Source organism: Perognathus longimembris, chromosome 20 (genome assembly GCF_023159225.1).
Source record: "Perognathus longimembris pacificus isolate PPM17 chromosome 20, ASM2315922v1, whole genome shotgun sequence".
Lineage (NCBI taxonomy): Eukaryota > Metazoa > Chordata > Mammalia > Rodentia > Heteromyidae > Perognathus > Perognathus longimembris.
The window spans coordinates 37,258,828-37,281,579 of NC_063180.1; the positions used below are offsets into that span (position 1 = coordinate 37,258,828).

Consider the following 22,752-nt stretch of genomic DNA (forward strand, 5'->3'; position numbering starts at 1 on the left):
TGGATTTCATTAAAAAGGATCTTTGTTCCTTGAAAGTTTACCAATATTAAAGTTTTATGACAACCCACAGAATGGAAGAAAATATGTTCAAATCACATATCTGATAAACTACTTCTATCTGGAATACATAAAAAAATGTTTACAACTCGATAGTGAGATGACAAAAACCCAATTAAAAGTAGGGATTAGACATTTTACAAAAATATACAAGTGGCCAAAAGATGCTTAATATTACTAGTCATTAGCAAAATGTAAATCAAAATTGCAATGAGATGCTACCTCACATCTACTAGAACGACCATAATAGTAAAGACAGAACATAGACATGTGGATGAGAATGTAGAGAAACTGGAACTATCATAAAAAACTGATGGCTTCGCTTGCCTTGGAAAAATTGTGATTGTCTTCAAAATGTTAAATGCAGGGCACTGTATGACTTACCACTTCCACTCCTAGGAATTGGAGTGAATACGTTGGAGAGCTGAAAACTCATGTTCACATAAAAACTTGTGAAAGGGTAGGTTAATTAGGGCTCAGGGTCCCCTGAGAGTATCTTGGCTTGGCCAATGGAGACCAGATGAGTAAAGATAGAAAACTGTTTCAAACACAGCACCATCAGGAAACAAAGCATCTTGCCTCCACCCATCTCAAGTTCCTTCTAGTTCCTCAAGTTCTGAAAGTCTTCCCACCATAGAACATATCTGATTTGGAATTAGTAACAAATCAGAATGTCATAGGGCTCAACCAATACAATGTCACCTTCCAAGCATCTAATTATAATAGGAGAAAAGTCACACTCCAACTATGACATCATAAATCTGAACGGATTGGTTGGGTGTTCTGTGCCTTATTTGCATAGGGCTGACCAATCCGAGCATAGCCCAGGATATAAAAATGCCTACTCCCAGCCACTGGAGCAAAGGCACAGAGCAGCAACAGCCTTCAATGCAAACACTTCATTTCTGGAATTTGTCAGACAAGAACTTGAGGGTGATAGTGGCAGCAGCCAGCAGTAAGGCTGCATCACTAGCAGGCTGTGCCGGCTGCAGAGCTGCAATAGTAGCAGGTGTTCCCGGCTACAGGGCTCAGACATTAGGGCCAGAGGGGATATCAATGGAATAGGCTCTACCCATTCTCAGCTGTCTGCCTGTTTGATAAATTTGTATGGCCCACTGATACAAATGATGTTACAGATATCCAAATGAAAGGTTCTCCACCTCTGAGGGCCTCACATTAAATCTCTGCTCCAGGATATAACCACCATCTCATTTCCAGTGGAGTTCTTTGCTCTTAGAAACATATAAATTGTACAGTCACTAAAAATACTGTTTATACATTCTGATAGAAAATTCCAATCATAGAAACACTGACAATTATGCTTAGCTTTAAAGGTAATTTTGTTGCAAAAAAAAAAGAGAGAGTCGTTAAATTATAAAGAATGTTTCTTGCCTTTGTCCAAAATGAACTGTCAAAACCCTAAAAATCTACAGGAGAAACCTTGTTAAGAGTTGAAGGTAGTCAAGACTGGCTGGCTGGGCCTGGGGTGGGTGAGCTTTCTAATAAGGCAAATATTCATTCCTTCAAACCGCAGAGCTGCATAATTTAGGGATGTGGAATGGTGGAAAGGCCCATTTCCCAGAGACCCATGCACATCAAGGCTTAACTACACATTATCAAGTCTCATAGCAGAACTGGGAGAAAGATCAGAAATGGCGAATGGGCTTTTTATTGCCACTGCTCAGAAGTGGGACAAGTCAGTTAAATTATACCACATTTCCTTTACTTTCCCATCAAGAAGGTTGGGCTACCAAAAGGGCTAAAAGGGATACTATCTAGTGAGCACTGCCATCTACCATCTCGGCCGACTGTGGTAGGGAACTTGCCTCCTAACTGTTTTCCCTACCTAGAGATTCCTCCTTCTCTTTCTATCTAGTTAAGAACCACTGAACACCCATGCGTAATGCTGTAGTATTCACAGTAGCCATCTCACTAGATTAGTCTAGATGTCCATCAATGGATTAAGAAAATATGGTAGCTATCCATGATGGAGAATTCTTATTCATCCACAAAGAAGAATTTGCAAACAACCAGAAATTATACTGTTAAATGAAATAAGCCAAACTCACAAAGGGTTTTTTTTTTAAATCATATATCTTCTAATTATTACCACTACTACCATACCTGATACAGTAGTGTTAAACTGATTTTTTAAAAAAGGAAGAAAAAACTCTGCTTTTGAAGGCTGCAAAGAAATGCATCAAGGTTTATATTATTTACAGATGTTTGTATAAGATGCCCAAAGCCAATTCTACTTTTATCTTTTCTTCCTGATATTGGGGGATTGAACCCGCAGATTCTCATCAAGTGTTCTGTCACTTGAGCTACGATTCGAGGCATTTTGGTCTTATTTTGCTTTAGAGATAGGGTCCTGCTAACCTGGTCTGGTCTTGCTGTGAAGAGTTTCTGAAATCTCCTGCATCTGCCTCCCTGGTAGCTAGAATTACAGGTATGTACTGCCATCTCCAACTTGTCGTATCTTTTAACAGAAGAACTGCCTCTTATAATAATCTACAAACAAAAATATTCATCCTATTTAAAGATTACTATGATATTAAGTACATAAAGACATATTTAAGCAACAAAACCATGAAACACAGCTTCTTAAAATAGAGAATAATCTGTAAAGAATGTTAATTTGTTTGCTTTACCTTTCAAAAACTCCATTAGTAACCAGGGAAAAGGTATCCAACTTGCAAAGAGAAAAAAAAAAATGCCCTCTTGAAAACTCTTCTTCGCGCTTTCCTTAAATTGTGCTTGTATTTTCTCTGGATTTCCTTTGGCACTCCTGGCAAACTAACGAAAACCAGAAAAAGTTTAACTTTCAAATCTCCAACAACGTGGTAAAATCCTTTGTCAGTTTACCCAGTCTGGTGGAGAGCATCTCCGTCCCTTTTTCAAGAGAATCACAGTGGTCCTTACAGCCTTATTTACCAGTCTGGTTCCTGCTGTATCTGTATGGTGATTCTTCGTATAGATTGATAACCATAAAACAAAATTGTTTTTAAGGCACAGTAGCTTTCAGAACAATCTTCCTGTAAAGTACCAGGGTACTTCACAACATTCCAGGCAGACTAAATGATGGAGCATCCACCAATCACAAGTGCAGAAAAGGATTTTGTCAAACTTTGTAACCCAATCCTTGGGAGCTAGAGGTGGGAATTTTAAATAGGGCTGTCTTTTCCTCAGAATTTGCTTAAAGTGGTACGCACCGCCTGTTGATTAGCTAAAGGTTGTCAAAGGTGGTAACATCAACTTAAATCCGAGGATTCACTCTTCTAAGTGAGACAAAAATATGTAAATTGATCCTCCCCAACTTGATAAAAAGTTTAATAGTGATATTATTATCGTTTATAATTACCTGGCAACCTTTGTGCCAACAAGCTATTTTAATATGATGTGTTTTTCATGATGATCAAGTATCAGATGTAAATATATGAAAAATGCCATATGAAAATTTCTCTTTAAAAATGAAAACTAAAAGTTACAATAATTTTTTTTTTTACTGTTATACCTTTTTTGTTGTTGTTGTGTTTGTGACTTCCAATTCTAGCAGCAAATCTCATTTGGGCTGATCCTAAATACCTTAATTTTTTTCTCTTTGTGCACAAACAGGTTTCCTTATTTTAAATCCAGAGAAAAAAATCCTGAGGTATTAATAAATTCTATAAAAAGTCTCAAAATTACAGGACAAATCCCTGCCATATATTTCAGTAACTCCCCAAGTCCAGTTTTAATAAGTAATCATGATATTTAATATATTTTCATAATTCATATCTTGTATGTTTATGTGACTGTGTTTTTCAAAGAGTAACTAAGCCAACATGTAACTGCTTCATAAGGTTACTTAACAGTAAACCCCTAGCAAATTAGTATATGTAAGGGTTGGTTGGTTTTTGTTGTTTCTTACTGTGTATGCGTTGGGTGCCCCATGTGCACCGGTTCTGAGGCTTGAACACAGGACCTGGGTGCTGTCCCTTAGTCTTTTTGCTCAAGGCTTGGTGCTCTACCACTTGAGCCACACAGCTCTACTTCCAGGTTTTGTTTTGGTGGTTAACTGGAGGTAAGAGTCTCAGGCCTTTCTTGCCTGGTTGCCCTGGCACGGAGATCCTCAGATCTCTGCCTCCTGAGTAGTCAGGATTACAGGCGGGAGGCAATGGTGCCTGGCAGGTTTTGTGTTGTTGTTTTTTTTTTTTTTAACTCTTCCTTTGCCAGGTCTTTCTTTGATGGAATTTTCATCTTGAAGAAATATTTTCTAATTGCCTACTCGGTCGTGCTAGGAACGACCACAGTATTTTATGAAATTGTTCTCGTCCTCACAAGTGCCTGGGGCGTCGAGGGGGCGTGGCCGGGGTTTCATCGGTGCTGTGAGCTCCTAAATCCGGGGTTGAGATCCTCGTTTGCCAGCTTTAAAGGTGGGGGGAAAGGGCAGAATCCCTTAGACAGGCGCGCTAACACCTGAGCAAGGGGGCTGCTGTAGAGACTCCAGTGAGATCACTCGAGCACAGGTCAATCAAGGCGCTCAACTCGGGGGTTAGTGAACTCCAGTCAGGAATAGATCGGTTACTGGCGATCCCACAGGTGGACAGCGCCCGAATTACCCGCCATAAATACTAAACCCATAGGCTGGTCTCTCCACCGGAAGTCAAAGTCGGAACCGGAAGTAAGGTTGGAGTAGTGGGTGGGTCCATCCGGAAGATACAGCACTCTCGGCCAATAAACAAGCAGGTTCTGGGGGGGTGGGGGAAGCACTTCTCGTCCCGCCTATCCAGAAACCGCGAGAAGTGAGGTGAATTACCGCGAGGTTTTGCTCTCCATAGGTTCTTTCTGTCTGGACCCCCGGTAGTGCAGGTTCCGCCCCGCCCCTCGTTCCCGCCCCGCCTCCCCGCCCCTACGCGCCCCGCCCCGCTCACCGGCCCGGCCGGCCTTCCCGTGCCGCCTGCGCTCCCAGCGCCGGTTCTCCTGGTACCCGGGTGAGTGCTGCTGTCTGAAGGGAAGGGAGGTTCAAGGGTCCCCCCCACCACCCTTGCCCGAGGCCCGGCAGGGGATGCGCCATACCCGGCGCCGCGCGAGCATCTGGGCCTCGGCCTGAGGGACCGCGGGTTCGGGCCTCTCAGGTCACCCAGGCCATGACTCCCTTCTGCCCAGTGGTAACGACTTTAGTTAGGTTCTGGCGTGCGGTGGCTGAGGCTTCTGCTAGAGCTGGGAAATCATTTTACAAATGTTCTTTTGCTGTGTGCCGGCCCTAAGGCTTGAACTCAGGGCCTGGGCCCTGTCCTCCTCCCCTCACCCCCTTCTACCCCCCACCTCCGCTGCTCCACTTCTGGCTGTTTGGTGGTTAATTGAAGCTTCATAGATTGATCTGCCCAAGCTGGCTTCGAAACTCAGAACCCAGATCTCACAGCCTACAGAGTAGCTAGGATTACAGGCATGAGCCACCGGCGCCCAGTTTACAAATACTATTCAATATTCAGCTTATGATCCTCTGGTCTCGAGCGTTTCAAAGTTGGGATGGATGTTCTATGGGATCCGGCATGATTAAATCCATCCTAAGAACTCTTTTACGATACTCCTGCTTAAAATAGGTAGGCTTATTATAGAACAGGTGCATTATTTTTTCTGTGTGCTTTGACTGTTCTTAATAAGATTGATTGGTATTTTGCCAGAAAGCTCATGTTGGAAGTGCAACTGTATACAGTTCTAAGTATTTCCTTTAGTTATAGGACGGGAGGTGGTTAAGAGAAAGGAGTAAGTAAATGAGCCTGTGAAGAGGTCTAGTGGTGTTCCTATTAAAAAGCCAGGAGTATTGCTGATTATTGACAGCTCTCTGGTTTCATTTGTAGTTTTTCATCTCCCAATCTGCTTTCCTAGAAAGATGAATTTAAACAGGATGTAATGTTTTTGTAGTGCCCAGTTAGAGCCTGAGCATCCAGGTGGAAAGCCATCAGGTTTCAGTGAATTCTTACATGCTGTCTGACATCCTTGAATGTGGATTTTGGCCGTCGATTTGCTTCCACTGGTGTGAGCTTTGTCCACCATATGAATGATAACACATAAAAAGTGGCATGATATAGTCATGCACAGACCATCTTCATTGCAATTCAGGCAGTCACCTTCTGAGAAACTGTCCTCATCTATAAAGTGCTCTTAAGTGATATCTGTTGCAGTGTTGTGAGGATTAGATATTCTATGGCAGGTACCAAGCCTATGTACAACCTGTAAGTGGTCTTGAGGTGGGTTGATGAAGTGCCACCTTAATTCCACACATTGTAGTTTCACCTCTTTTCTAGCTGTTTGAAGACGTGTCTAGATACTATCCTAAATGTACATTTGCAAGGGTGGAAGGAAGCAACTAATCTCTGCCCTCAGGGTTCTACAGGTACAGCAATAAGTATGTAAGGTACAAATTGTGAAGAGTCCTATGAAGTCTTGGGGAAGGCTGCAGGGCCTTCTGGAAGACTAGGAGTTTTGTTGATTATTAACAACTTTCCTATTTCATTTGCAAATGCTGGGTCACTCAGGAAGACTAATACAAGAGTGCTTTAGTTTGGGATAGGGAAGTGATTTTTACTTGAAACCTGGTGATTTCAGTTCCCAGGCTAAGAGTGCAGCAGCAGGTGCTAGGAAGAATTGGGTAGTTCTGAGGACTAGAAAAGCCTGGGAACTTGATGAGAAACCAGGCATTTTGAAAGGAGGCTCGCGACCTGAGTTGGGCCTGATGTGAAGAACTCTGAAAGCTTGACACAAATTTGTTTTTTAAGTTGTTTATCTGAATGGTTTATTTACTGTGTGTTTATTAAGATGTGTGACTGGGAGTGACGGTAGTTGTATGTACATTTTCTTTTCTGTTTTTTGTTTTTTTTTTTCGGAGCAGGATTTGTACCTCACCCTTTTGATCACCTCCTCCTTTCCACTGTCCTTTCTTTGAACAATTTCAGCAGATTTCATTGTTCTGTTTTCACACATGCAGATAAACTATCTCAACCAAATTCATCCTCATTCACCCTCTTAATTAGCCCTCCCCTCCTCCCTGTGGTATCAACCCATCATCCACACTGTTTTACTTTTCTGTCATTATTAAGACTATTTCTATTAAGTGGTAAATATTGCTCAATCCGGATATTTTTATTATATTGCTATTCATTTTAATTACCTGAATATGTGTGACAATTTCATCTGTCACAAGGACACAGGGTGGAATGTATCATTATGGCTCTAGTGTCTATGTTTATGTGCTAACATGTTGGTATAGTAATGTGTGTGGGAAGTCTCCTAATGATTGTAATTGTCTATTGTCTTTGTAGAAATGGACCAATTTTGACAAGATGTAGTGCTGCAGTTCGCCTCACTGGATATGTACCGTCATGGCATCCGAACTTTGTAAGACGATCTCTGTGGCAAGGCTTGAAAAGCACAAGAACTTGTTCTTAAATTACAGGAATCTCCACCATTTCCCATTGGAGTTGTTGAAAGATGAAGGACTGCAGTACTTGGAGAGACTCTATATGAAAAGAAACTCCCTTACAACCTTGGTACAGTATTACATTGCCTTACAATAATTTACAAATGTCATTGTGACCCAGATACCATACATGTCCCAAGACTAAAACATATATACCCTCTTGTTATGTATGTCTGGGGAATATATGTAAAGGGCTTTCATTGCATTATCCAAGTTCTTGAAGTTAGGTGATGTTACATGGGGAGTTGTGTAGGAAAAGTAAAATGTTCTGCAATGTGCTGCTTCAGAGATTTCACTCTACTTTGTGCATCTATCCTGGCTTGTGCTTCACCCAGGAAGCTGGGTGAATTTTGAAATGTTATAGGTACCAACAGACTAGTTGAAAAGTGAACAAGAAGAGCTGGAGGAATGGCTTAGAGTTAGCTTAGCAAGTGCAAGGCTCTAAGTTCACCCCAGTACCTCCAAAAAACATAAATAAGTAAACAAGAGCAAGTCTGCCAAGGATGACTTTTAAGTCATTAACACTAAAATGAAAATGATTTGCAGTTTACAATATTAAGAGAGGCATCTGACAAACTTCATGAAACCTTTGGGTATTAATAAAATCTTCTTTTTGATTGCCTTGCAAAAATCAAAATGATTTTGAATGGAATTATTATATTTTTGCCACAGAAACCACATTTGATTCACTTTTTTATAGTTTTAAGAATAAGAACATTGTATTTATTATGACCTAGATTTTTTTTTTTTTTTTTTTTTTTGGCCAGTCCTGGGCCTTGGACTCAGGGCCTGAGCACTGTCCCTGGCTTCCTTTTGCTCAAGGCTAGCACTCTGCCACTTGAGCCACAGCGCCACTTCTGGCCGTTTTCTGTATATGTGGTGCTGGGGAATCGAACCCAGGGCCTCATGTATACGAGGCAAGCTCTCTTGCCACTAGGCCATATTCCCCAGCCCCTGACCTAGATTTTTTTTTTCATACAAAATAAACTTTAAAAATTTTTCAAGAGAATGTTCTAATCAGGATTTTGTTCTTATTATAAACTTTGGTCTGCATTTGAAACGAGTTTGCAGTATGTGGCTTTTTCTGCTCTTGTTTAGCCCCAATGTGAATGTGGTACTTGAATTCTAGCTTTTGCTAATTTTTAGTGATTTAGGACATCTTGTTTTTTCATTGTGAAATGATCCATTTTTAAGTTCATTTTTTCTGAATCAGACTTTTAAAGGTGTCTGAAAAGTATCCTATCTTGGTTTTATAGTAGCAGAAAGCACTATAAAGTTAATCTTTGTTGTACCCGGACAAATCTTTATAGTGTTTGGCATATTGGTATATATATATTATGTGGAATGTTTATTTAGATTTTGATGATGTTGTTTGTTTTTTGCTGATCCTGGGCCTTGAACTCTGGGCCTGAGCACTGTCTCTAAGTTCCTTTTGTTCAAGGCTAGCACTCTAGCACTTGAGCTACTGTACCACTTCCAGCTTTTTCTATGATTAATTGGAGATAAGAGTCTCACGAACTTTTTCTACCTGAGCTAGATTTGAACTGAGATTCTCAGATGAGTAGCTAGGATTACAGGCGTGAGCCACTGGCGCCTGGCTCTATTTAGATTTTTTTTTTAAAGTTAGACTTTTCAGTTCTTATGCTTGAAAAGTCTACGTAGTTATACATATGCCCTTTTTGCAAAAGCATCTCATAATATAAAATTCTGTATTTACCAAAAGTTTCTTAGTCTTTTGGGGGGAAAAGTAGTGTAAGAAATATTTTTGTCAAGGAAAATAACCCTAATTTACCATGCTTGTTATTTATGTCCCCCCAAAATGGTGAATAGTAATCATAGCCTAACCAAATAGATTTTATTTAAAGAAATTAGTTTTGGGTTGTTTTTTTTAAAGCTAAAGTGAACTTTTTAGAGCCAGGTGCAGCCTGATATCTTAGCCATATGGAAGGTGGAGATAAGGAGATTCAATCCCAAGTGTAAGAGTTATAGAGACCTCAACTCAAACAGTGGCTGGGCACAGTAGTGCATGTCTGTCATTCCAAGATATGGGGGAAGCACCATAGCTGGACATGGTGTGCATGCCTGTCATCGCAGTAAGGAAGGGAAATATAAACAGGAAGCTAGGCATTCACAATCATGTGATGTAGGTGACAGGTATTTGCAGCTGTAGAACAAGAACATAAGTGATGTCAAGTAGAGTTGCACAAAGAGTCCTCATGGACAGGAGTCATCTTGAGTGTGTGTCCCTATTATCTGACCTATTGTCTAACATTTTGGGACACGTAATTTAATTTGCTAGAGCAGGATTGTGGAGAACACTCTTAAAATAAGTCCCTGTCTACATGATGTTGAAGACCGAGGACTCAAGAGGATAAGCATCATTCAGTCTTTCAACATGGATTCATTGATTACTTACTGTAAATCAATAACAGCATTTTTCAGGGCACCAACAATGAGTATATCATGAACTAAATTTTTTCTTCTATTAGTTTCTAGATCTCACTTGATTTGTGCAGAGTGCAGGTTTCAAAGGACCACTTTCACAGTCACATGGCAGTTGGGCTGGAGAAAGGCATAGAGCTGCTAGGCTAATTCATTGTTCAGTGGGCATATGGTAGCTAGGCTCAGATAGAAAGAAATGCTTGTTTCTTGAACATTCTCTGCTGCATTCAGCTGTCCAAGGTATAAGGTGAATTGTTACCTTATTTTTTATTGCTTCCAGCTGGGGTGTTTGTGAGCAAAAGCAGCAGTGCATCTTGTTAGTAGTAGTCACTGCCATCCAATCTTAGCTCTGGAGCTCACTGAGGAAGGAATTAGCCATAGGCCAGTTAAAGGACTGCAGTACCAGGAAGGAGTTTGTTTCCCAGCCTGGTAGCAAAACCCAGGACTGAGGTAACAGACCTGGGTTCTATGTGCTTAGCCTGTTACACCTCTTTCCTTCCTTTGCAAAATGAAAGTCCACCAGCATCTTGGAGGAAAATACTCTTCATCTGGAAGCTGAATCACAAATCTGTTGGTGTTTTTTTGTTTTTGTTTTTGTTTTTTTTGGCCAGTCCTGGGCTTTGAACTCAGGGCCTGAGCACTGTCCCTGGCTTCTTTTTTTTTTTTTTTTCCTCAAGGCAAGCACTCTGACACTTGAGCCACAACGCCACTTGTGGTCGTTTTCTATATATGCGGTGCTGAGGAATCAAACCCAGGGCTTCATGTATATGAGGCAAGCACTCTTGCCATTTGGCCATATTCTCAGCCTGGTGTTGGTTCTTTAATGGTGGCTACAGGCTTCCTTGGGATCAAGTGATTTACTATAGAGCACTAACTTTATTTATACTTATCAGTGGATTAAAACAGAAGAGGCACCTACATTTTAATGGAACAAGGAAGTTGGCTTCTGATTAAGCAGTTAATTTAGGCATCAAGAGAGAATTTAAATTAACAGTTATATTCAGCTGAGATCAAAGGAAATTGGAGATCTGTCAGTCATGTTTGTGAATTGGGCTGGGGAGTGAGACACAGGTGTTTTCTCTTTCCTGTTGGCCCAGGAGAAAACATCCCAGACTTTGCACATGGAATCTGAATAGACAAATAATGTAAGAATACAGATGACAAAAGCACAGGAAAAGTGATTTAAAAAAGAACACCACTGCTCATTTTTTGCCTATCAGAGAGTTAAAAATTAATGCCTGGTCATAAGAATAATTACTATTCAATGTTGGAGACTACAGGATGCTTACATCACACGTAATTGGGGAGTTGACTATGTTAGTTGATTGGACCTTAACTAAGAACTTTTTACTGAGTATGTTTGCAAGAATCCACCCAAGCAAAAAAGCCAGGAGAACAGATGTTCATCACTGCATTGCTGCAGCTGCAGTCTCGATCAGTGTGGTGAATTAAAATCTGGTAATGGTGAACATCATTTGAGTCTTTACCAGCACATTTACCTGCAGACAGCTGTCAGATGTTGTTTTGAACAGTTTACATATGTTACTGAATTCTCAAGACAATCCTTTTGAGGACTATCCCTATTGTATAGATAAAATAAGGCAATAAACAAAAAGATTACATCAACTTTAATTGTGATTATAGCTGGAGGAGTGGAGGGTATGAGAGCAGGGGGAGGGTGCTGAGGCTACAGGGCATTAAGTATTTGTAGTAAAAAGGGAACTGTATTCTTGTTTCATTTATATTCTCTTGATGCTTTGGGGGTAGATTTTTTTTTTTTTTTTTGCCAGTCCTGGGGCTCGGACTCAGGGCCTGAGCATTGTCCCTGGCTTCTTTTTGCTCAAGGCTAGCACTCTGCCACTTGAGCCACAGCGCCACTTCTGGCCATTTTCTATATATGTGGTGCTGGGGAATCGAACCCAGGGCTTCGTGTATACGAGGCAAGCTCTCTTGCCACTAGGCCATATTCCCAGCCCTGGGGGTAGATTTTTGTTGTTGTTGTTTTCTTTCTTTTGTTTTGTTGTCAGTGCTGTAGCTTGAACTCCAGGCCTTTTGTTTGCTCAGCTAACTTACTCATAGCTAGTGCTCTACCACTTGAGCCATACCTCCAGCCCTGGTTTTTGCTGGTTGATTGGAGGTAAGAGTCTCTTGGATATTTCTTCCCAGGCTGGCTTTGAACTGTGGTACTTGGATCTCAGACTGCTGAGGATTACAGGCATGAGCCACCAGCTCATGCTGACTCCACATTCTTACATTTCTTTCTTCTTTTTTTTTTTTTTTTAAATTGATGGTACTTGCTAGGCAGGCTGTACTGCTGAGCCATGCCTCCAGTCTTTAAGAATTACAGGCATGTGCCACCATGCCTGGCTCGACAGTGCTAGATTTTAATTGCTCAGTAGCTACACATAGCTACTAGCTGCTGTGTTGGACAGCACCGACAATTTCTGCATCATGGTAGAGAGGGGTAGAGGAAAAGAAAGTGAGATATTTTGAGTAAGTGAGTCATGAGACAAAGGTGTAGATGTCAAAGCATTGCAAATGGTGAGGAGAGTCTGGAGAATATTTAAGCTACTATAGAAGAAAAGTTGTGCTCATTATCCCTTTGCTGGTATCAGCCTGCTAGGGGTTCATGTTCCTCCGTAACCTATATAAAAATGGAATTGCAGGAGGGAAAGGAGCAAATGTTGCTGGTAGGAAAGAGGTCTAGCACATGTTTTCATTTTCTTTTTTGTTTTGTCAGTTACGGGGCTTGAACACAGGGCCTGGGTGCTGTCCCTGAGCTTTTTTTGCTCAAGGCTAACATTGAACTACTTGGAACCACAGCTCCACTTCGTTTTCTGGTGGCTAATTAGAGATGGGAGTCTCACGGACTTTCTTCCTGGGGCTGGCTTCGAACCACAATCCTTAGATCGCAACTGCCTGAGTATCTAGGATTACAGGTGTGAGCCACCAGTGCCTGGCTTAAGTTGTTTTCATATAGACATGAGGTTTTAGCTCATGATGTCCACTGGCCTAGAAGCAATGACTTCAGATTACTGACTCAACTAGGAAGCTTGTGCATGAGGTAATTTTCCCATTAGTCCTCAAACTTCATCAACTTTTTAATTGAAAAAAAATTAATTAGGTGAAACTGGTATAACAGAAAGTTAACCATTGTTTTGGTCAAGAGTTGAGCAACATTTTGCATATTCACAGTGATGTGGCAGGACTTCTGGCTACTTCTTAATCTGCAGCAGGACATTTACCCATTAATCATTTTCTCCAGATTCTCTTTCTTCTCTCTGGTCCCCACTCTTAAGTCCTGGCAACCACCAGTGTCTCTCTTGGGATTTACTTATTCCAGATTGTTTATATAAATGGGGTCAACACCATGACACCTTTGTGTCTGGCTTCCTTCACATAACAGTGTTTTCAAGGTTCATCCAAGGCATACTTTGTACTTAATACATTTTTATTTTTCATTTTCAGACTAAAATTCCATTGTATGTCTGTGCCACCATTTTTGTATCCACTCACCCATCGATGGACAGTTGGGCTGTTTCTACCCTTTGGCTATTGCAGATAGTCTTGCTCTCAACAGGAATGTTCATGCTCATGTTTGAAGACCTGCTTGTAATTTGTTTGTATTATACATAGGGGAGAATTTGGAGACTGTATGGCAATTCTATGTTCAGCTTTCTGAGGAACTGCTGAATGGTTTTCTCTTGTAGCTGAGCCATTTTACATTACCATTAGCAATAAACAAGCATTCCATTTTCTCCACATTCTTACCAGCACTTGATTTTTTTTTTACTTTATTGTTATAGCTATCCTAATAGGTACCTATTAAAGTAGGTACCTCATTTTATTTGCATTAAGCTAAAAGTGATGCTGAGCATCTTTTTGGGGGATTTGAACTCAAGGCCTCACACTTGCTAATTAAGCCAGTCTTCGAGACCTTTTTTTTTTTTTTTGTATTGGTTATCTTTGAGATATGTGGTCTTACTTTATGCCTAGGCCATCCTGGTCTGTGATGTGATCCTCTATTTGTGCTTCCTGTGTTGGGGGGATGGCAGGTATGTACTGTTGTACCCAGTGATTCTTGAAATGGAGTTTTGGGAACTTATGGTCTCCAACCATAAAATCTTCCAGTCTTTGCCAGGTAGGTAGAGGATCACGGGCCCAGCTGATATTGACATCTTTTCAGGTACTTGCTGACCTTAACCCATGTGTCTCTGGGGGACATTCAAGAACCATGCTACAGTATGTCTTCTTGGAGAAGTGTCTCCTTATATCCCTTGCCTGTTCAGTTTTAGTTATTTGCCTTTTGTTGTTATTGAGTTGAAGGAGTTCTTTTTATTTTCTGGATGTTAGACTCTTATCCAGATTAATGATTTGTAAGGGTTTCTCCCATTCTTCAGGTTGTTTTTTTTTCACTTGTTACATCCTTTAATTATAAAAGTTTTCAATTTGATAAAGTCCAACTTATCTTTTATTTTCTGTTAACTCATGCTTTTGGTGTGGTGTCTTTGAATCCATTGTCAATTCAAAATTAAGGAGATTAATTTCTATGACATGATTTTAGCTCTTAATTTTTAAGTTCTTGACCCATTTTATTCTATATATGATGTGAAGTAGGGGATCCAAATTAATTCTACTTGATTCTGTTTCACAACTGCTATAAGAACCAAAATGCGTTTACTGTGTGACCTCTTTTTAAAGTGTTGTTAGAGGTCTGGGCAGAGCAGTCCTGAGCCCTGGGCACTATCGGCTTCTAGCTGCATGCACCTGCACTACTGTCTCAGGTTGCACGGGGACTCATGTTTGTGGTGTCCTTACCAAGGACACATCTGGCAAAGCTTCTACCACCTGACATTAACCTTTAGCTGCTCAATCACAGACGTGTGATATACAGCAGTTCCCATACATAGAACTATATTGCTGAAAATGTGATGCTGGGAAGCAGAAAAAGATACTACAGAACACCAGTAGGTGTCAGCCACGGCCTGTGCACTGCACTGCCTATCCGAAGGCTGGCTGAGCATTCTTCATTAGTGGTTTATTTGTGTATCTAAAAGACAGTGTTCTAATGAACTACAGTTTTCTTGAAGTCATTGTGCTCATTTAAGAATAAAAACACAATGTACTTACCCGTTAAGAAAGGCATAGTGATGTTTTTCTGTATTGCCAGCAGGAACTTACTTATTTATTTTTAAAGCCAAATTATATCTGTAGTTATAGCTTAAAGGAATTAGTCTGCATGGAAAGAGTAGAATGCCATCCAATGGGGCCAGGGAAGCATGCAGAAGGGGGAGGACAGTGGATCACATGCACTAGCCAGGTACAGTCCTGATACTGCAGCAGATGGAACTAGGTGAGCTGTTGTTCAGAGGGGCTACCATTTTGTAAATCAGGTAATGAGTACATTTGTTTTTTTGTACAGTGTCATTCCTTCCTTTTCTTTCCCTCCCTCCAATCCTTGTCCACAAGTTACACAGATCATTTTCCACATAGGATATAGTATATAGCACGATTGCATTTGTTCACCCTCCACCCCCCTTTCCTGTGCCCCACCCCCAAGCAAAAACAAACACCACCACCAATAACAACAACAACATGTTTTCATTTCCTGGAGTTTGTTTCAATAGATAGTATTTTAAATGTTCAGAGAATTTACCCCTTTGTGTTCCTCCCCTAAGAGACTCCTCCTCTAATCTGTGTGAATACTTAAAGTCTTTATAGGTTATCATGTCCAGTTATATTTTAGATCTGCTTCTACATATGTGAGAAAACACGGGTCGTTTGTCTCTCTGTGTTTGGCTTACCTCACTTCGCATGATTTGTCTAGGTCCACTGGATTTCCATTACGGATAGGATATTTTAAAAATACTTTCATTAGCTTAGTTATATGGAGAGAATTTCATTGTTAACGTTTCCACTCATGGTTTACACTCTATTCCAAATCAATATATTACTCCCATCACTCCCCACAAAATATCATCCCCTAAAGATTCCTTGTTTTGTTTTCTTGTTTTTTTGTTTTTTTGGCCAGTCCTGGGCCTTGGACTCAGGGCCTGAGCACTGTCCCTGGCTTCCTTTTTGCTCAAGGCTAGCACTCTGCCACTTGAGCCACAGCGCCACTTCTGGCCATTTTCTGTATATGTGGTGCTGGGGAATCGAACCCAGGGCCTCATGTATACAAGGCAAGCGCTCTTGCCACTAGGCCATATCCCCAGCCCCTTGTTTTGTTTTCATAATTGCAAGTAACTAATTTTAAAAGTAGTCTACCTTTCACCAGCCCAGCATCTATAAAAGAATTTTGAGAAAGTAATTCCTTATCATAAAATATAAGCCTTTAATAATGTCCTTTTTGACACCATTCAGAATCTTTGTGTATCTTTTAAACATGAGGGCCTAGGTATAACAAAATAGTAGCTTTTATCCTGTTGAGTGTTCATTTCTCAAAATGTAATTGATAGCTAATTAATTGATCGATCGTAATGTAGCAGTTTTTACTGTGCTACCACATTTAGTTCTTCATTTTCCAATTAGAAAAGACATCTTTTTGCTAAAAATTGAAATGACACAAGAAGGTAAAGAATGGTAATCCTAGTAATTTTCCTAATGGTAATCACTGTTACAAAATTTCTGTACGAAAAGCTAGTTAGTTATTGCAACTAAAGATTTCTAGTCTCTAACACTTTAGTTGTTGGTTTTTGTTTGTTTTTTTACACAATTGACTTTATAATAGGATCTTTGGAAAAAGCCTTTGTTAAGGCATTATAGTTAGATGGGTTACATTTTCAGTTTCCTAAATATACCTTCTCTTTGGCCTTTCAGGTTACTTCCTGTCCTTGGGAGGCTTTCAAGACCCTTGATCTCCACCTCTTGCCTACCTCTTAGAACTTATATTTGATTCCAGAATTCACATCAGACCCAATGTTTTCTAAAAAGCCACTCATAATTCCTTGTCACTGATACTAGCTTACTTTACAGTACATTTGAATATAAAATGAGAAATAATTCCTCGCTCTGTGCTGCTTTAACCATAACAACTTGTATCTTTTTATACTTGTAAATTTGAAAATTGTACTCTGTGTGTGTGTGTGTGTGTGTGTGTGTGTGTGAGAGAGAGAGAGAGAGAGAGAGAGAGAGAACATGTCTGTGTGATTATTTATGTGCAGGTTGGTTTTCAGTTGTCTGTAGGAAGCATTTACCCCTGACCCCCACCCCACACTCCCAGTGCCTCCTGTAGTTTTCCATCTATGAGTAGAATTGTTCCAGGATTCTTTGCCAGGAACGTCACTTCTCCTCTTAGTTCCCTCTCTGCCACCTCACTTTACTGACCTCTGGACCTTTAAGTCTGACCCTCCCTTGAACCACTCAAGCCCCATCTTTGGTCCTTCTTAGTACTTGGAGGTCCTTGGGATTTTCCGGACTTCCTCTCCTGAGGCATCTTTTGGGAGATGGAGGGTTTTGTCACTTTCTTAGGCTTCCATAACTAAATATCACGAAATGAGTGGCTTAAATAATAGACATTTATTTTCTTACAGTTTTAGAGGCCATAGCCCACAATTAGGGTGTCATCAGAGTTGATTCTTTTGGGGCGCTCTGAAGAAGAATCCATCTCGTGCCTTTCTCGCTGGCATTCTTGGGCACCTCTCAGCTCACAGCTGTGTGGCATCGAGGTCCTGTTGTCTCATGGTGTTTGTCCTTCTGTCTGTGTCTCTTAAACACATTGTTATTTCTTCCATGACCATGCAATAGGCGCTGATTTCTCTAAGAAACATTGATATTAACTGCTAAAGTTAGTATATTGAATTATCATCTATGTAAGCATAAACCCCAAACTTCTCATAATTTCCTAACATTTTCCACCTCTCAGGAAGATCATACTCTGTGTTTAAGCTAATTAGAAATGTTTATATGGTTTTCTTTTTCCCAAAGATAAAATTTAATTCTGAGTTTTTAATTTTCAGCCAGAAAACCTTGCTCAGAAGCTTCCAAACCTTGTGGAACTGTGAGTCTGTTTATTCAATTTTTTTTAAAAGAACAAGAATGGGAATAACCTGAAGTAATTTGAAATAATAGAATATATCATGGGAGGGAATCAGGCCGACCTGTGGCTGTGTCAAATTCTATAGTATAGCCAGGTACCAGAGGCTCACACCTATAATCCTAACTTCTCAGGAGGCTGAGACTTGAGGATTGTGGTTCAAAGCCAGCCTGGGCAGAAAAGTCCACTAGACTCTTATCTCCAATTATCCACCATAAGTGGTGCTGTGGCTCAAGTTGTAATGAGCACTAGCCTTGAGCTGAAGAGCTCAGGGATAGCACCCAAGGCCCAGAGTTCAAGCCCCATGACCAACAAAACAAAACCTCCATAGTGTTTTAAAGTACTTTAAAGTGTGTTTTATATACCTCATTTCCTGTAACAAGGGTGCAATAGGCCCATTGTCTTGTTAGAATCCTTCCTGATAATCTGTATATTGGGGAAAATCTGTTTCTCTTACTCCTATTGAGATACTTGATATAAACAGTTAAGTGGCATAAAGTGATTCAGATACACGTAGAGGTTTCCCTCCATTAAAACCAGATTTTAATTCACTGGTTTTAATTCTTCTGTTGGTCACCCCCATAATACTAATATTTGTCCTGATTAAGGTCCTTGTGAGAAACCTGTGGGGTAATTGTCAAGGAACGCATGAAAGGCATTCCCATGGGCCCCTATCTCCCCCTGCCTGCATTTCCTGGTCTCCATGTATGACCTCCAGCTGAACTATGTGCTGCCCCCCAGGACCTGTAAATAACAAAATCCTTATTTCCATCTGTCTCTGCCAATCATGGAAAGTATTCTCTGTTGTAAAGATCCTAAATTAAAACACTAGCATATTTTATTTTAGATCACTTTGATGATCTAAAGTAGGTTATAGTAGCTATGTCTTTAAATCTTTGCCAGTTCCAACATCTGAGTTATGCTAGGTTAATATCTGCTGTTTATCTTTGTTGGTGCTGATAATAGATCACATTCTCTTTTGAGTTTTCACATATTGAGTAATTTTAATTGCAGATGATGTCTTAGAACTTGGGAATGTTACATTTTGGAAACTGGAATCTATTCTCTGAAATTAATACTTTTGTTTTAACAAGTAATTCACCTTGTATGAGGCAACTGAAGTCTTGGTCTAGTTCTTCCATCCTTGGCAGTAATATTGTGGTTCTGAGTCTTACCACTGATTTAAGCAGAGTCTGTACATAGAATATGGGGTTCACTCCCTTGGCTCCTTTTGACATTCTCCCCTTTCTCCCTCTATGATGTTGGTGTATGGCTCCCGTTAATGAGTTAGGGGGGAGAAAGCCAGTAATTTCCTGTGGCCACATGGTTGTGCAGATACAGCAGCCTTGTGTAGGGCCTGGCTTAACCACTGTGCCAGGATGATCCTCAGTCATCTGCACACTGGACTTACTGGAGTTTCCCTTAGTTCATGATGGCTTTGGTCACCAAGGTCTGGAAGACCCTTTGTGGGTGGCATCCAGTCTCTGCATTTTCATTGTAACTTAAATTTAATGTTAAAATACACATTATAAATTTCAACCATAACAGTGAGTACTTAGTAAATTATTTTTATTTTGGTATTTAAACATTTTTTTAAACATAGGACTTGAATTGATTGAGGCAAGTATTTTATTGAAACAATTTTATTTCAGTGCTGGGGTTTGAATTCAGTATTTAATAACACTTGCTAGGCCAGTGCCTGCCCCCTGAGCCATGCCTCCAGCCCTTAGGTGTTTTTTTTTTTTTTTTAAACCTTGCTTTGTGTTCACCACATCTGGCTTATATTGTTTCCATATATTACTATATTGAACGTTATGTCTTCAATATTGAATGTTACATAATATTCAATACTATTATATTGAAAAAAATATATATATATTGTTTCTCACTAACTTTTATATCCAGGCTGCCTTTGAACTGTGATCTTTCTTTGCCTCACAAGTAGCTGGATTAGAGGTCTAAACCAGTGTGCCTGGACAAAGTAAATTTTTTTAAGTTAATTCTGTTTTGTTTCTATATGGCGGCACTCTGGCTTTTGTGTACCAAATATAGCTTTGTTCTTTTTATGGGTATGCCTGATGCACACTCACTTCCACTCCTGTGGACCAAAGAATTGTAAGATCACCTGGAATTAGATATTCCTTTGTAAAGTTAGATCCTCAAAAATATTGATTTTTAAAATGTCTATTTTAAGTCAGTCAATTCATGTACAAAGCAAAGAATGACTTCTATCATAGAATTAGGTACTTGACTCCATTTTGTTCTACTGTTGCCAGCAAGGGCTCACTGCCCAACATACATGCAAACCAGCACTGTGGTCTTGGGCATTAGCAAAAAGACAAAGCATTATTGCAGAGCCAACTTGCAAGGAGGCCAGGAACCATAACTCCAGTTTGCTTCCTCCAGGAGCAAAAAGCTGCTTATTGGTTTAATGACATCAAGGGATGATTGCTTCTCTTCCCTGGGGAATGCTGCTACGTGGGGATTGTGAGCACGTGACATTGCCTCTGCTCAGGTCCACTTTTGAAAAGATGGCTCCAAACCATAAAAATTATCAATAAAAAACCTGGAGGCTTTCCTGGGGAAACATTTCAGGTATTTATGTCCAGCTATGTCTAACCTTGGCTGGTTTCAGTGCCCATGACATTAATATCATCTACAATATTGATTTAACCTATCCTAGTCTTACCTTCATTAAGTTTTCTTTCTGTTCATTGACAATAGCATCAAGTTTTAGACTTACAAAAGATAGAAGAAAACTTCTACTTTGTGTATGAAAATAACCTTATGAGGACTTATTGGTAGGGTTGAAAATAAAGTTTATTAAAATCTAGATCTTTTGTCCAAAAATGAGTGATATAAACTTATTTTCTCAAATTATTTCCATATGATCTCTGGCAGTCCCTGTGTTGTTTTGCTCTGAGCTGCTGGTTACTGATGAAGTGTCCACCAGAGTGTGCTACAGACACTTCTGGAAGCAGTAACTGCAGACTTGCCTAGACTTGCCAGCCTTGGCAGGTGTGTGTGTGTGTGTGTGTGTGTGTGTGTGTGTGTGTGTGTGTGTGTAAAAGGGAACAATTTGATTTCTTCTTTATGAAGTTCTTTTGCCGTGAAATAAATTCTGCACCTTGACAACTGCAAATTTCTATAGAGTTTGTATATATGTATATACGTATGAATGTACATACATACGTACATGTGTATTAATTTAGTGCAGTGCTGGGAAGAAACACTGGCCTCCTTTAGGCTGAGCAAGACTTTCCCACTGAGCCATACCTCAGGCCTCTAGACTTATTTATATGGTGAATATTTAACCTTTTATTTCCTGGTTCTCAGTAAGCCCCTTAACAATATCTTTATTTTCTGAAGTTATCTTTTAGAAATGAAAAGTTGTATCTGGTTTTATACAATTGGTATTGACTTCTTTTATACAATGAGAGTATTTCCAAAAATCTGAATAACTTACATGACTGGAGAAACTTGTCATTTTTTATGGTGTTGGAAAATACAGCAATATCAATAGATTAAATATTTATGATCTTAGCACAAAATATTACTTGCAAAGTACCATGAGTTAGCTGTGATGACTTATTTTGTGTTTATGCTTTAGAAAAGGGTATATAAACAAGTTTTGTCTCATTTGTACTTAATGAAATTCACACTCAGCATTTGTAACTGATTATCTGGCAGTGATACTGGATAATCACTTTTTTCCCTTTTTTCCCACAGATACCTCCATTCAAATAACATAGTTGTGGTTCCAGAAGGTAAGCACACTTACATTTTTTAGAAGACAGCATAATTTAAGCTTTGTTTTCTGAATAGAACAGATTATCTCAATCTTATTTTAGTTGGTGTATTAGGGAATTTTCACTATGAAGCACTTTTAATGTACATGCTTCAAGACTACTTTCATTAAATTCAGTTAAGAATTTTGACTCAATACAGTCCCAAAAAGACAAAGGACACATATTTTTTCTCATGTGGAAGTTGGATCTCATTTATAAATGTATACGTAATCACACACACACGTTGCACACACACACAAGAACTTAAAATCTAAATTGGCTGTAGTGATAAGGTAAATTAGTAGAAGAATTTGTTGTTAGGTAAATAAAACAAGTTCTTCATTTAATAAATCCAGTTGATTTGGGTTAGATAAAATAGGCTTTGTGTATCAGTTTTTGTTTGTTTGTGGCAGGGTCTCCTTGTGTACCTAAGGATGGACTCCAACTTGAGATCTTCCTGCCATATCCTCCTTTAGCCCTGTGCCATATGACTAGCTTACTTCTTGAATTTCTTATTTAGAAAAACAGTTTTTATATTGTCTTACCATTTTCATTTGTTTCTTTTTTAAAGTTATCTTATGGTAAAAATAGTTGTCATATTTGTGGAACTCAGTTTGGCCTGTGTTTTTGTGTTTTGGGAGTAACCAAGATGGGAATGTAAAGTATTAAAATGTTTCAACTTGGACACTTGCATGGAAGACTTGATGTCACTCTCAAGTCAGACTAATTTCACCTTTCCCTTCTCTTCTCTTTGAAGCTATTGGGTCTCTTGTAAAACTCCAGTGTCTGGATCTTAGTGACAATGCCTTAGAAATTGTTTGCCCAGAAATTGGTCGTCTGAGAGCTTTACGTCATCTTCGATTAGCTAATAACCAACTGCAATTCCTACCTCCAGGTAATCTTAGTCTACTGTGTACAGTAGTTTGTTGTCTACTCTAAATTACCCTTGTTGCCTGCTCACTGCATGC

General features: G+C 39.7%; 2 protein-coding genes across 4 annotated transcripts in view; one reads left to right on the forward strand and one right to left on the reverse strand.

Annotated features, from left to right (window-relative positions):
• The window catches only part of Ttc23 (tetratricopeptide repeat domain 23), a 44,532-nt gene extending 41,399 nt beyond the window's left edge, over nucleotides 1–3,133 (reverse strand). Inside the window, exon 1 of the mRNA XM_048329701.1 lies at nucleotides 2,709–3,133. Coding sequence (XP_048185658.1) covers nucleotides 2,709–2,724 — 16 coding nt within the window. The 5' untranslated portion in view covers nucleotides 2,725–3,133. The remainder of the gene's footprint in view (nucleotides 1–2,708) is intronic.
• Nucleotides 3,134–4,938: 1,805 nt separating this feature from the next.
• The window catches only part of Lrrc28 (leucine rich repeat containing 28), a 62,125-nt gene continuing 44,311 nt past the window's right edge, over nucleotides 4,939–22,752 (forward strand). For 2 of the 3 annotated variants that reach the window (XM_048329702.1, XM_048329703.1), the window contains exons 1-5: nucleotides 4,939–5,030; nucleotides 7,362–7,589; nucleotides 17,920–17,960; nucleotides 21,726–21,763; nucleotides 22,542–22,679. In XM_048329702.1, the coding sequence (XP_048185659.1) occupies nucleotides 7,422–7,589; nucleotides 17,920–17,960; nucleotides 21,726–21,763; nucleotides 22,542–22,679 (385 nt within the window). In that variant the 5' untranslated portion in view covers nucleotides 4,939–5,030; nucleotides 7,362–7,421. Of the gene's footprint in view, nucleotides 5,031–7,361; nucleotides 7,590–17,919; nucleotides 17,961–21,725; nucleotides 21,764–22,541; nucleotides 22,680–22,752 lie in introns of those variants that run through there. The other variant, XM_048329704.1, reaches the window with a different exon arrangement.